Source organism: Astatotilapia calliptera, chromosome 17, assembly GCF_900246225.1.
Source record: "Astatotilapia calliptera chromosome 17, fAstCal1.2, whole genome shotgun sequence".
In the NCBI taxonomy this organism is placed as follows: Eukaryota; Metazoa; Chordata; class Actinopteri; order Cichliformes; family Cichlidae; genus Astatotilapia; species Astatotilapia calliptera.
Window position 1 is genome coordinate 32,400,591 of NC_039318.1, and position 13,787 is coordinate 32,414,377.

General features: G+C 40.3%; 1 protein-coding gene across 1 annotated transcript; it reads left to right on the forward strand.

Annotated features, from left to right (window-relative positions):
• The first annotated feature begins 10,112 nt into the window (after positions 1–10,112).
• Positions 10,113–13,452, forward strand: LOC113009148 (uncharacterized). Its single transcript, XM_026147297.1, has 2 exons — positions 10,113–12,814; positions 13,423–13,452. Exon 1 carries the CDS (start codon positions 11,424–11,426, stop codon positions 12,504–12,506), a length of 1,083 nt encoding a protein of 360 aa, XP_026003082.1. The 5' UTR covers positions 10,113–11,423; the 3' UTR covers positions 12,507–12,814; positions 13,423–13,452.
• The last annotated feature ends 335 nt before the right edge of the window (positions 13,453–13,787 follow it).

Sequence of the window (13,787 nt, forward strand, 5' to 3'; positions counted from 1 at the left end):
AATGAAATGAACCTGCAACTTGTTTTACAGTGAGTATCGGCACCTACAGCTTCGAGGATTTGATCGTCTCGTCTCAAAAACAGATGCAAAAATCTTGAGACAAGAGAAACTTTCTTTCTTCCCGTTTCTCTCTGCAGAAGTGTCTTATTCAGGTTTCAGTCTCAAACATGTTTGTTTCTAGTGCAGAGTCCAATTCCCACACATCATTGATATTCACCCTTGAAAGCAAATAGTTCAAGGAAACGTTTGGGCCCTCTGAGAAATGGCTTACTTACTGAATACCCTTCATTCCAAGAGGCGGCATCATGACTCAGAAAAACACCCTGTCACTGGTTGCTCCGTGCGCCTCTTACGGGATTCACCACCTCCCCTAGAGTTTTTGTCATGCCTGCAGTAGGGGCCATTATAAACCTGATTTATTCGGCATGCTGCTGTGAGCACACCCATCTGTGAGCTGACTGTAAAACTGATTCATGCAAAGGATCAATTTCCTTTTGATGGTTCTATTTGTCTGTATTCCTGCACGCTAAGAATAAGTGTTGCAAGAAATGTGAAATGAGATCTCATTTTCCGCATGGATCCATCATATGCTACATGCCTTGGCATGATATAGTATCGTTATTGTACGTCAGCCGTCTAATTTTAGCTACGTCTCGCTACCGAAATACAAATTGCATCTTCTGCTTCATTGCGTCGGTGTCTCACTTCCAACCGCAGACCTATTTTCAATACTTTTTTATTTGTTTAGTGTCATCTTTTGTAATAAAATATTCATCGTGTTGTATGAGGAGATATCTATGCATGAGCAGCGGAGAACCAAGCAAACAAGCTTTAAAGGACCAGACTAAGACAGGATTCTTCATTCAAGTCCCATTCGCTGATATCTTAGTGTATTAGCGTCCTTCAAATGCAGGCTGCATCTCGGCTTTTGTCTTCTGTCTCTCCCCATCTTTCCTCCCCCGGTGCCAGCTCACAGCCCACATGTAATACCGAGGAAGAAGGAGAAAAAAAAAAAACTAAGACCAAGATGTCTGGTTTATTTTCACTCTCAGAAACATGACAGATGAAAAATAGAGGGAGAGAGAAAACATTCTAGGCAGTGGCGACAGCTTTGAAACCTTGGAGAGCCCGCTGCAACCAATCTCGGCTTCACAGGCGCGCGGTGGTGCACTGTGGGAAGTCGGGCGGCGCGCTGCGTTTCAGGAGGGGAGAGAGGGAGAGAATGAGGGAAAATGGCAGCAAATGAAGTTGGCGGGCTGCGGAGTATTGTTCCCCCCTGCTCACGGTAATGAACAGGCCTTCGGAACAGACTGGGGAAATTGGTCCCCGGTGGGCCCTGAGCCTTTCTCATCTGTCAGGTGTGTGTTTGCCACGCACTGAAAAACACAGGCTTACCTGTGGACAAATCAAGATTGCCTGCACACGCTGGTATACACTCGAACATAAAAAGCGTCAAACTGTGACACACTGTGCTTAGCAAAGGTATCTGTGTACTCTGCAGTGCATTGCTGCATCCAGTTTTGCTCCTGTACTAGTTTTGTCATTTTTCCTACAGATGGAGGTGGATGCTGGTGCAGAAGTTCCACTATTAGGCTTTACATTCAAGCCTAATCTTCCATCATGCGCTTGGCTCTTGTGCACTACCACAGCTTCTTTCTGTTCTTGGAATAATTTGCTTAACCTTCATCCATGACTAGCATCAATGAAGTCTGCATACCTAACCTTATAAAAACAGGTATATGTTCTTATTTGAAAAGGGCTTTGATTTAAGTGGGCAAAATGAGTTTATGAATAACTAATGCTATGTTAAGTCCCCGTCGGTTTTATCTGTTTATTTGTGCTGAAGCGGAACATAAAATATTCATGACAAGCCTTCTCAAATATATATTATGCAGTCATAGTATTAAATATGTTTTATGCTTACTTGATGCTCCTAGCTTTTACCAAATTCAAGTCCCACTCTTCAAGGTTTGAGGAATCTGTTCCACACCGGGTGTCATTAAGGAGCAGTGAACAGTCGATATGCTTCAACTGGAGGCGCTTGTACGTTCCTGTGCTGCACTAGCTCAATGAAAGGTTAAAACGCTGTTTGATCCGATGACACAGCTAACCTTGAACATAGTTGAAGACACTATAAAATGGCCCATCATTACTTGGTGGCAAAAAGCTTTGAAGCTTTCCACTGTTTAGTTAGATTCATGCTTGTTAAAGTCTAAATTAAAGCAACAGTTTTTTTCCTTAGTGTAATCGTTCCTTCGCTTTACACTCATTAAAGAATTCATCCGTAATGTTCGTTCAGCTGGAAGTGATGCAGTAAAAAAAGAAAGAAAAAAAGAGAAAAAAAAGAGAGAAAGAAAAATAAAAATCACAGTACTCCTGTGTAAAACTACTTCCCAGATTTATCTCAATTTAATGAGGCTCCGGGTTTCTGAATTAATCAGATCAAGTGGATTTCCACCAACTTTATGACCACTTTAAAACAAAATTCCCCTTTTCCCCAAACAGTGTTTATGTGCTGAGCTGCAGAACGAGTGCAGGAACAAAAGGAGGAAATTTTGTCTCGAAAACACAGGAACTTAAAAAACAAACAAACAAAAAAAAAAGTGTTAACTTTACCACCTCAGGCAGCTGAAACCTCATTAGCTGTAGATAAACCTACGAATGTATTCTGACAAAGACTGAGGACTGACGATTTTGTCTTGCATCATTTCCATAAAAGCAAGTTAAGAAATAGTTACAGCAAGTAAAAACAGATTATTATGTTTGTATGGATTTCATGGCCATTGCATTAAGAAAGCCATTATAAAATAAGATATTTTCATGTATTTCTTGTGAACCACTTTCATATAATGTAACTTGGAAAACCTCAAAACTTAAGAGCATAAGTTCATGAAGTCTATCAGAGGTGGAGCCGGACATTTTATACACCCGGGGCTTAGCCCTAAAGGGTAGTATATATATATATATATGCATGTGGGATTTGGGGGAGGGTTAACAAACCTAAAAGGATACAATAGTTACTAGATACATGCTCTGATGAGTTTTGGCAAACAACCATTTGACTAACATGTCTGTCTCACCTGGCTCTTGTTCCATCTCTGTTCTGTCCTCATTCTCCTCTCCATTGCCCTCTGTTCCTCTCTCTCCCTCTTCGTGCTACAAATCAAGCCAAACACCAACATCATCAAATATACAGTTGAAACCAGGTATTTACATACTCTTCAGATAAAAACACACACTTTTTTAATTGTAAAACATCAAATCAGATTAAATGCGTTTTTTTTAGATTTATAAATATAAAAAACATATTTGTTAAATTTAAGAGTAAAGAGAGAAATTCTATGTATTCCTTAATTGCAAATGGCACCCAAATTTTTTCAAAATTGATCCACACTTATGGAGGTCCACAATTCTTTTCCTGGTGTCTTGGTTGATATCTCTTGATTTTCCCATGTCAAAGAAACAGGCTCTGTGTTTTGGGGGTGCCTTATATCAGCTGTCCCCAATCCCCGGACCACGGACCGGTACTGGATGCGTGAGTCGTTTGGTACTGGGCCGCAAGATTTGGGGCTCGGGTGTGAAATCTATGGTTTTCATCGGGTTTTTTTTCGTTCTTTTTTTTTTTTTTATCGTTTTCCCTGGGTCTTTCCCCCTGTGTTATGAATAAATCTTTTTTTGGGTACCGGTATTGGTTTTATTTTGTTGTATTTACATAAGGCTTATATGCATCCAAAGGTGTGCCACCAATTTACTCAAATGGACTCTACTAACCTATCAGAAGCTTCTTAAGCTCAGAATGGAATCGCCTGGAGTTCTCTTATTAATTAAAGACAGAATGAACTTAGTGTATATATACTCCTAAATTTGATCAAAGTGATAATAAATAGACAGCTCTCGCTCTCTTTATTCTCACATTTAACTAATTCAAAAGAATTTCAATATTTATCTAAAACAAAAAAGTTTACTCTAAATTGATGTTTAACAGTAAAAAATTGTTTTGTTTTCTCCCTAAAGTGTCTGTAAATATCTGGTTTCAACTGTGAACATACTGCTGTGTAATGAAATTCCTCTTGTTTTGCATAGAAATATATTGAACAACATACAAAGCATAATATATAAAATAACATTTACCTGAGTTTTTTCTTTGAAAGAAAACCCTTATGTCCATTGTTGTGTACATCGGTACATAACTGAAACCGATTTAGAGTGCTTTATTTAGCCGTGGAGGGTAACAAGTGAAAATACAAAATAAATACACATGTAGATTCTCAAAAAAACCCAACCCAGCATTGTTGTTCTGCTTTTCATTTCGCCATTTGTTGATTCACTTGAAGTGCAAGTAACGTAATATGGGTCAAGTGATCAGTTTAATATCAATCTTTTGTGATACACCGTCATATTTACATTATTTGTACAGTACGAATGATTTGCTTTGGTACCTGGTCAAACTTAAGCTCTCCTTGGTCTGCCTGGCTGCGCTTCTCCTACAGCAAACCCGCAGGCAGCAGCTTCTTCCCCCTCGCTCACATGCGCAAGTGCTGTGCTCAGTCCCCTAGTGCCTGAGCTCTGATCATACCAAAATTAGGGTGAATTTATGACTGTGCGCTATATACTTCGAATATTGTGTGGGGTTTTTTTATACAGTTGTCAGTCAGGCATCTAACTATGAAACAAATTACACTCCAAAAGACCCCGGGCTTCTGAAACAACAACCCAGGCTTAAGCCCAGTAAGCCATTTAGCCGTAAGCCATTTAGCCATTTAGCCTTTACAATACCAACCAATTGCAAGACAATTGCACAGGCCACCTGGTTGCTGACAACCTGTCTCTAAGCAATCGCATCATCATCATCAGCAAACAATTGCCATTTAATTTAGAAATGCAGACAAATTATCAACGTATTAAAATGAGTCAGTCTGCACTAGTAAGCCCAGTTGGTCAGCATGTTTTTTTCCCCCAATAGGGGACTCAATCAGCTGGATGCCAGTTGGTTGTATTCTATGTTGTATTGTATGTATGTTGTGTTATGTTATGGAGTTAAACTGCTGTCCTGCAGTAGTTGTATGCCTATTTGTGAAGGAATTTCTGTTTCATATCTGTGAGGTTCTGGCTGGATTCTGAATGCAGGTAGTTGATGTGAAATTCTGTTTGACATTAATTTCGGTGTATGTGGACAGCAACAGGTTTGAGCCAGTTTATCGCAGTGATTAAGGGCCAACTTTAACCGACTCACTTTGTTCTACTGCCGTTTTTTTCCCCCCCTCAATGCAATAGAGTAAGTTTACATAAGGCGGATGACTGACTACAGATAGTTGGTATGTTCTATTAGCAATCGATTTGTTGCAGACTTGGTCCCCATTTTTTAAGCAACCATTTGAAAATCAGTGTAACTGCAAGTTGGTTGTCTACTGTCTTCAGTAGTGTGACTGTAGCATTAGCTAGCATTTCCAACATCCAGGGGACTATCATTACCCAACTAAATTATTTTGAGGGGCTACCTGTTATGGCAGCGACATTTAACATCTGCCCTATCAGTGCAAAGATTCTAGTAGAGAGTTTAGAGTAACATGTTAGTTGCATGCTCTTTATTTGGTTTTGGGAAACTACTTTAGCAATTTAAACTAACTAACATTAGGTTTCATAAAATCATTACTTGTTGCCTGTTATCTGATGTTGCCTGACTAAGTATCTTGACAATCAAGAGGTTATCTTATTAAAAAAAAAAAAACTGGACTAAAACACAGGAACTAACCAGTACCACTCTGCCAAACATTGTAAGCACTGATACATGTTAGCTAGCTACACATGGCAGTGACTGACTGATTTAACAATTGCTATAACCTTCAACAGTTATTGCTTTAAATTTCATATGCACATGAACAGAAACCTTAATGTAGCAGAAAAGGCTGCACTTTAAAACGGGTGTAATGATGAAGGTTTCAAAATAGGCCTGCACAAATACGGTGGCCAAATCCATCATTCATTTGTCTGTCTTTGTGTACCAGTAACTTCAGGGCATAGCAAATTTGTACAAACTCTAGCCAGTTATTTTCTCGCACCATTTGTTGTGCTTCTCTCTGACATATAGTAAATATTAATCTGTCATGCTAGGTGGAGTTTTTTTTTTTTTTAATACCAGTTTTTGTTTCTTCCCCGAGGCTGTTTTCTACGAGGTTATTCCAGAAATAACTCATTTAAACTTTAATTGGAGCCAATCTTAAGAGGACAACTCTGAGCCACGGATGAATGTGAAGGTTCTGCTAATAAGCTGTGCCTCTTGTGTTATTATTCTTGTTGGTCCTTGCGTTTTTTTCATGACTCCTACTGTACTGCTGAGTGAGAGGGGGTTGAGAATGATGACAGGAAAGGGATAAAACCCACATCTCTGAGCCATTTAGTCTCAGAGGAGTTGTGATCTCTTGGCATTTTTGGAGCAAATGAAGACGAAGACACAAAAATATATATATATAAAAAAGCTTTAAAGTGATAACTGGGGAAGGAGAATCCTTGAAGCTTTGCAGAGTCATGTTTCTTAATGTGTGGAGAGGTGTTCTGGAGCAACTGAAGTCGTTTTCAGTAATTCTTGATCTGATTGTGCAAATTAAATTGCCCTATGGAGGAGTGAGAGCGCTGGCTTTACTTTCAGCACAGTCATGTCCGCCCCCTCTTTAGCACTACAAGCGCTATGAATTATAGACCCTCATTACAAACAAGGCCAGATCCTAATGTGTAAAATTAAAGAAGTGTTCTTACTTCAAGCATGCGTTGACCTCTTATCCTCTATTATTGTAGCAACATGAGGACAATCCAGCTCCTTGACTTGAGCTGCTCTTTGTTTACAGTACATGTCTTTCTATTCCTTGACCTCTCCCCTTTAATTTTATTCACCCCCCCCCCACACACCTTTTTCAGCTGACCCAGCTTCACATCACTCACAGCATTGTTTATTATCAATTAAATATTTAGTACACGAGGGCCTGTGTGCACAGATTGCAGATTTCCTCTTACCCTGAAACAATGCATGATATGTGTGCCCCTGTTGTGTCTGTGTGCCAATGCGGATTTAGATGACAGATGCTGAAAACCAAGACATTGCCATGATTTGGTTAACATCTTACATCTCAAGGTTTATCTGTGGTTCGCTTTTCCTCCTTGTCTGCATGTAAATAACACACCCGCAGGTGTCTGATGATACTTTTCTCTGTTTATAATTCCATCAATTTTGACAAAATCCCGAACACCACTGGCTGAAATCTTAGGTCTTTGCTGTATCTCTTTCGTAGTTCTTAAGGGCAGGAATTGATGGCCTCTTATTGAGGTGCAACTTGGTAAGCAATATTTGACCAGATAATGGGGGTGAATGTATATATTTCAGCTTGTATGTATACTTTTGACCCTGCATGAATCAGAAACGCCAAAAGAAATTCAAACATGTTCACCAAGTTCAGTTTTTTTTTTTTTAAATCAGTAAAAATATATCCTGCACAATCAGTTAAACCCAGAATTTAATTTTGCTGAAAATCACGTCAAGGTCAAGGCCAAGGCCATACCATACCATCTGAAAATCAGTAAAGACTTATTACTCGCAAATGTTAAAGGTTCTTCAAACTTCACAACAGCATAAAACTTGGGGGACATGAGAACCTACTTTGGCTAAGCGTCTGACCTTCAGTTTCACTGTTAGCACCCAAGGTCAAAGTTGACCTTGGAAAAAAATGCAATAACAAATAGAGTAATATGTCTAATTAAAGGGCATGGAGAGAGCTGTACAACACGTTTTTTTTTTGTATGGCACAGTAAAGTTAGAAATGTTCATTCGTGTATAGACTGATGGCAGATTGTATTTTTTTTTTTTGTCTGTGCACCCCTTCATATACATATATACCTATCCATTGTGGATTATGTGAACTATAGCAAACTTAGAAAAAATATGAGCATTCAATTGAGGAGTCAGCATCTGATACTTTGGGAGTAACCAAGGCCTCATATTAAAAATTGGAGAGCATTCAAGAGGTAACGAGAACGCACGGCTAGGGAGACAGAAAGCAATTTAGTAGCCAAGTTTAATTAAAGTGCTGTTGCACTGCAGTCTGAGTGGTTACAAAGGCAAGAGTTTTAAACTTAAAATAAAAGGTTAATTGTGGATACAAACTTATGTGTGTGTGCCTGAGCTAAAAATAGAGAGTAGATTGCATGATTTTTATACAAAGTGACTACAATTCTTTTTTCAAAGTGACAGATAAGCCTAAAATGCAGAAAACGGAATGATAACTGCACAGATCTGTCTGAATAGTAGACGATAGGAAAGATAAAAAATGGATAATAAGGGGTAGTAAAATCGGAAGCAATCAAAATAACCTCAGTAAACACCCTCAAATATGCAAAATTATAGTCATTTAGTATTTTATCATAGTGTACTGTAAATCTGGAATACTGCACCTTTTACATTTTTAGTACTATAATTTACTGCTCACCACAGTTGTTTCTGGTGGATAGAGGTGTGTAAAAAGCCAATTATCCCGATTGTTGTAGTGGTGTTGTCTAAGGAACCTGAAGAGGTTCTTCAACCTATCTTTGAGGTTATGGACTGATGCCAGCACTGTTAGGATATATTATTATTTCTGCACCTTAGATGCTCTTAAACTCTGGATGAAAAAAAAGAGTATTTAATGCTTCCTCAACAGAAAATAGGGCAACTCAGGCATTTTAGGAAGCCAAGTCTGTCCATAAAGAAGCTGAAGAAAATGATAATGGACAGAAAGACCACCTACTAAGCTGGAATGGAAAATAAACTGCAGGGGACAGTGTGATATGGAGAGATTTGGAGTGGGAGGAGAAAGATCACTTACAAGCCAGCGAAATGGTGGAGGGGACAGGGTGAATAAGCCAAACTGTTTTTTTAAACAGGTTTGCCACAAAACTCAGTTCTGGCAGGTTGTTGCAGACAAAAGGCATTTACTCTATCAGCGGTGGAAGTACAAGTTTGGACCATGTCCCCAGACTCGCAAGAAAATAATAAAATTGAACTTTTCCCTGTTCTTTGTCTTGCTTTACAACTCCAGGATGCTGCAGCACAAAACTAATAACACAGTGTTATAGTTGTAGCTCCAAAATATTAAAGGCTGAGCAAGGTTGGTGGTGTGATTCTGGCTGGATATTTGAACACAATAATGCATGCTGTGTTGGATCCATACTTTGAATTGATATTAGATTATTTATAGCCTATAAAGGCAGACTATGTAGAGGAGATCAGTGTGTCATCTTTTATGAGATGAATAATCATCATTTTGCAAATTCTAAACAAAAGTTCATCACCATTTCTAGACAAATAGACATTTTTCTTAGTGTGTATTTAAAAAAATGTTTTAATAAAAACACAAATGAGTGAAATCGTTTATTTAATGTAATTCAGTGGGCTACATACAGAACTTAGAGGATAGAAGCAACATGTCAGTCTGATCTCTCTAGTGTTTTTCAAATGTTGAATATTGATAGTATTAATACCAAAGCCAGTATTGGTATCGATACTATGGATATTTGGATCGATACCTCCACTTCTAATGCCAAACGCTATTAAGCAAAAACAGTTCACCTTTAGCAAGCAGAACTGCTGTGGGAGTATCTAATCTAGCAACAAAAGCTAGTATACAGAGAATCTGCCAAAAATGGTGCAGTTTTAGTGAAGGTTTTTCATATGCGCAGCAATTCAGACCAAATAGAGGCAGGAAAAACTGTCAGTGTGACTGGGACACGGGTACTGCAAATGGACTGGGAGGTGGTGGGAGCCGTGAGTGAGAGCTCAGGATTTATTCAGAGTAGGGCCGCTTAATTAAAAACAAATCCTGAGATCTGATGGATGTTTAGGAGACCATGGAACATTATTTATCAGATCCACAGAGATGTCTTGTTAATAAAGTTACTGTTGCAGTGCCAAATGTGCACAAAAATTGGACTTCTCTATTAGTTTTCTTCCCATATTGTTTGTTGTTGCAGGTATTATTAGAATCAGAAGAATCTGACACAGCAGAAAGCGAGAACAAACAGAAAAATTCAAAATGTCTTTTAATAACACAAGAATAGCATAGTTCAGGCTCAAACAAGACTAAACGTTCACTTGGGTCAAGCTGTGGTGGGACTTTACACTTTACCCAGGTTGTGCTGCCAGCAGGAATTACTGTGTCTCTGTAACCCACCCTCAAGCGCCCCTGAGCTGTGTTCTCCTGATGTGTCTGGATGAAATGTACCATTCCCTGTGCTTCATCGACTGGAATAGACAGTGCACCCCCAAGTAGCTTAGCTAAGTTAGAAGCAGCCTGTGCTGGGCTTCCCTGAATTAACACTTCCACCACATTGAACCCTATGAGTGGTGTGTCTAAGGGCACTGAGCTAATTAGAAACGGCACGTTCATGGAAAGCTCTGGGTCTTCATTGCCTGGCAAATTTACAGTTAATATTACCCACCCATCAAATGGAAGAGATTCCCCATTAACTGCATAAATCTTTGGCACTTTCCCATAGTCAGTTAACTCTATGAGCTCTGCTATCGGACGAACATTGACATCTGGAATGTATTTATTTTTCCAAGCTCGGTCTATCAAGCTAACCTGAGCCCCTGTATCTACAAGAGCGGTCACAGTTAACCCATTAAGAAGGCATTTTGTTGTTGCTTTTTTTCCTATTAGTCTTACTATTGGCTCTCTGTTGCTTACAGCGGTTTTTAGTGGCTCATTTTTGCTCTTCTTGGATTTCTGTCTCTTGAGTTTAGCTTGGTGCACTTTGGTGTTGTCACATGATTCAGTCTCTGTGTCAAGGTGGGACTCCGATGTTGTCCCGGTCACAGCTGGTCCCTCCGCAGCAACCGGCCCTCGTTTCCCGGCTGCTTTGGACGTTTGAGGCAGCCAATTGCTCTGTGGCCCTCTTCGCCGCATGAGAAGCAGTGGTTACAATTTTTAGAGCCCACCTGTGAACATGTAGAACATGCATAAAGTCTCTCAGTCTTTGTTGCAGCTGGTCTAGCTGTACTGCTAGAAGACTCTTTCTTCATTTTTTCTGCGAGTGAATCTACTACTCTAGTGAGTGCATCAATCTTCTCTTCCAGTTGCTTTACTGTGTCGGCTGTTGACTTTTGATCTGCAACCTCTCTCTTTGTTAGTTTGACTTTCCCCTCATCCACATGGGCAACATGAGCACTGAACTGTTTTGCTCGGGGTGTGGAACCTAATCTCCGGTGACGCTCAGATTCTTGGTGGCCCGTACGGGGATTGGTTCCACATAATCAATGGAGCTGATCCTCACACATCCATAAGACCTGCTGTGGAGCTGATGGTCCAAGGAGAGTTGGTGTAAAGCGGAGGAGCTGCTATCCACTACAGAGGGAAGATCCAGTTTAGAACTACCCATCGCAGAGCAACGAGGAGGACATCATGGCTGACGGCGTAAGGAAGAGCCTGGTGTGGGACATCAGGAAGGGCCTTTTCGCGCTGATGCCGGATCAGCTTTTTGAGATTGCTGCAAAGGTGGGTCCAGTACCAGGCAAGGATCTGTCAGAGCTGTCAAGTGATGATGCAGAAGGAAGCTTCGAGTACATCAACTCCTTCATCTACAGCAAGGCAATGTTAGAAGCTGAGGACAGTGGGATGGGGGAATTGTTAGCGCTAAAGGACATGGTAGATGAACTTCTGAATCCTACCGACAACCAGACCAGTGCCGTGGAGACAGATGTGGAAACACGGACGCCAGAGCGTGCACCCCACCCTACCTCAGAGCCCAGCCAGTTCAATGCAGCTCAAGTAAACATGGATCAGTCTAACTCTAGCCTTAACATCCCACAAGAAGAACTCCTTAAAATGATTTCGGACTATGAGAAGGTTGGTAGGACATTGCAAGGTTTAGGTTTACAGCTAGACCAGCTCCAACAAAGACTGAGAGACAGACAGAAAAGCGATTCCAGTGACTCAGAATCTGATGAGGATGCAGGAGGGTACTGGTTTAGGTTCCCCAGAGAGGCTAGACATGTTGAAAGAGACATCCATTATAGTCAATCTGGCGTACCCCCAACAAGCCAAAGCCCTGAGGACCACAGGAACCGCTTCCAGTTACCAACTAGAGACAGTGAAAGAGAAAGAACCTCCAGCGAACATGAACAGACAGGAATAGACAGTCAGATGCCCCCTGTCCCTGAGGTACAGGCACAGCCAAATTGTCTGGAAGAAGGATGTGAAAGGTCCACTTTACCTGGCCAAGCGCTACCACAGATACCAGCAGGTGACCCACAGACTGAGTTAAGAAGGTCAGCCCGAGAAAGGAGACCTAGACAAGTGTTTACTTATGAGTCACTGGGAGAACCGGCTCTACAGCCACAGGCCATAGTATCTGCACTAGCTGCGCCATTCTTTCCATACCAGCCATGGACACTAACACCTTTTGTACCATTTAGCCCAGGGTTTGCATCTTGTGTGCCTTATCCAGTTGGGCCATATACTTACCCTGCACATATGCCATGTTGAGTATTTGACTGTATTACTTTTGAAAATGTTTGTATTTTTGAATGTCAGGAGCCATTTCCATTTGTCAGGGAGCGTGTGACACACTAATGTGTGGTCACATCAGGAGTAGTACTTGTTAAAAGAAAGAGAGACTTGTCACCGAAGTGAACCATGTGTAATGAGGTAGTTGCACCCCCCAGCCTCTGGGTGGCGCATTGTTCAGTGAGACAGAATAGCGAGGTCATAGGTCCTCCTCTCCAATATGGCAGAAGCGAGGCAAAGAGAAACTTCACCAGTCGTCTCTGTCTCATCATTTCCCTGTTTTGCAGGTTTGTAACCGGTAAAACTATAGTAAAACGGTTGTAAAATATTGATAAGAAACATAGCTAAATGTGGGGGTATAAATCAGCGGGTAAACGCTGTTATTGGTTACGTTTTATGAAGTAGAAGGACTGAAAAAATGCCAAAGCCCAGCCAGCCGCGGGCGCCATTTTGGTTTCCTTTCTTCACTTATTTCGGGTCGTTTAGCTGAATAAGCTCCTTGTTGTGTCCTGATATTGTGAATATGAATGTTAATCTGCTGTTGGCAGTGGAAAACGACTGTTTACTGGTTCTGGAAAGTGATTTTGAGAATGTGAAAGCTAAAGCTAAGCCTGTCGACATACACATGACTCTTTCATGTATTTGTGAGCCACTAAGCTAAATTGATTTAAGACCAAGCACTGGTATGTTGGTTAAGACAATCAGAATACATAGGTATTTGGGTTAAAAGTTAAAGAGAGGTAAAAATGTATTTGAACATGCATTTCATATTGTTTTGAATTGTCATTCAGAGAGAATAACCGAATACATGTGATTGTATAAATAAATATGGCAGAAGCGAGGCAAAGAGAAACTTCACCAGTCGTCTCTGTCTCATCATTTCCCTGTTTTGCAGGAACATTTAATCTGTTTTACCGGCCCAAACTCTGGGTCGGTTACACAGGTATTATTAGAATCAGAAGAATCTGACACAGCAGAAAGCGAGAACAAACAGAAAAATTCAAAATGTCTTTTAATAACACAAGAATAGCATAGTTAGATTTAATTGGACATTTTAAACATTAATACAGCAAACTCAGTCAGAGTCACATTAACAGCTATTCTTGAGATGGAAAAAAAAAATTTCAAACTTGATGCAGACGTTTAGAAAAATTACGGCTTGATATTTAACAAGGTGAATGACATCAAGAGGGAAAATCATGACAGAAAATTCATTAATTTCAATGCTTTAGAATAAAACAAACAACAACAACCAACATC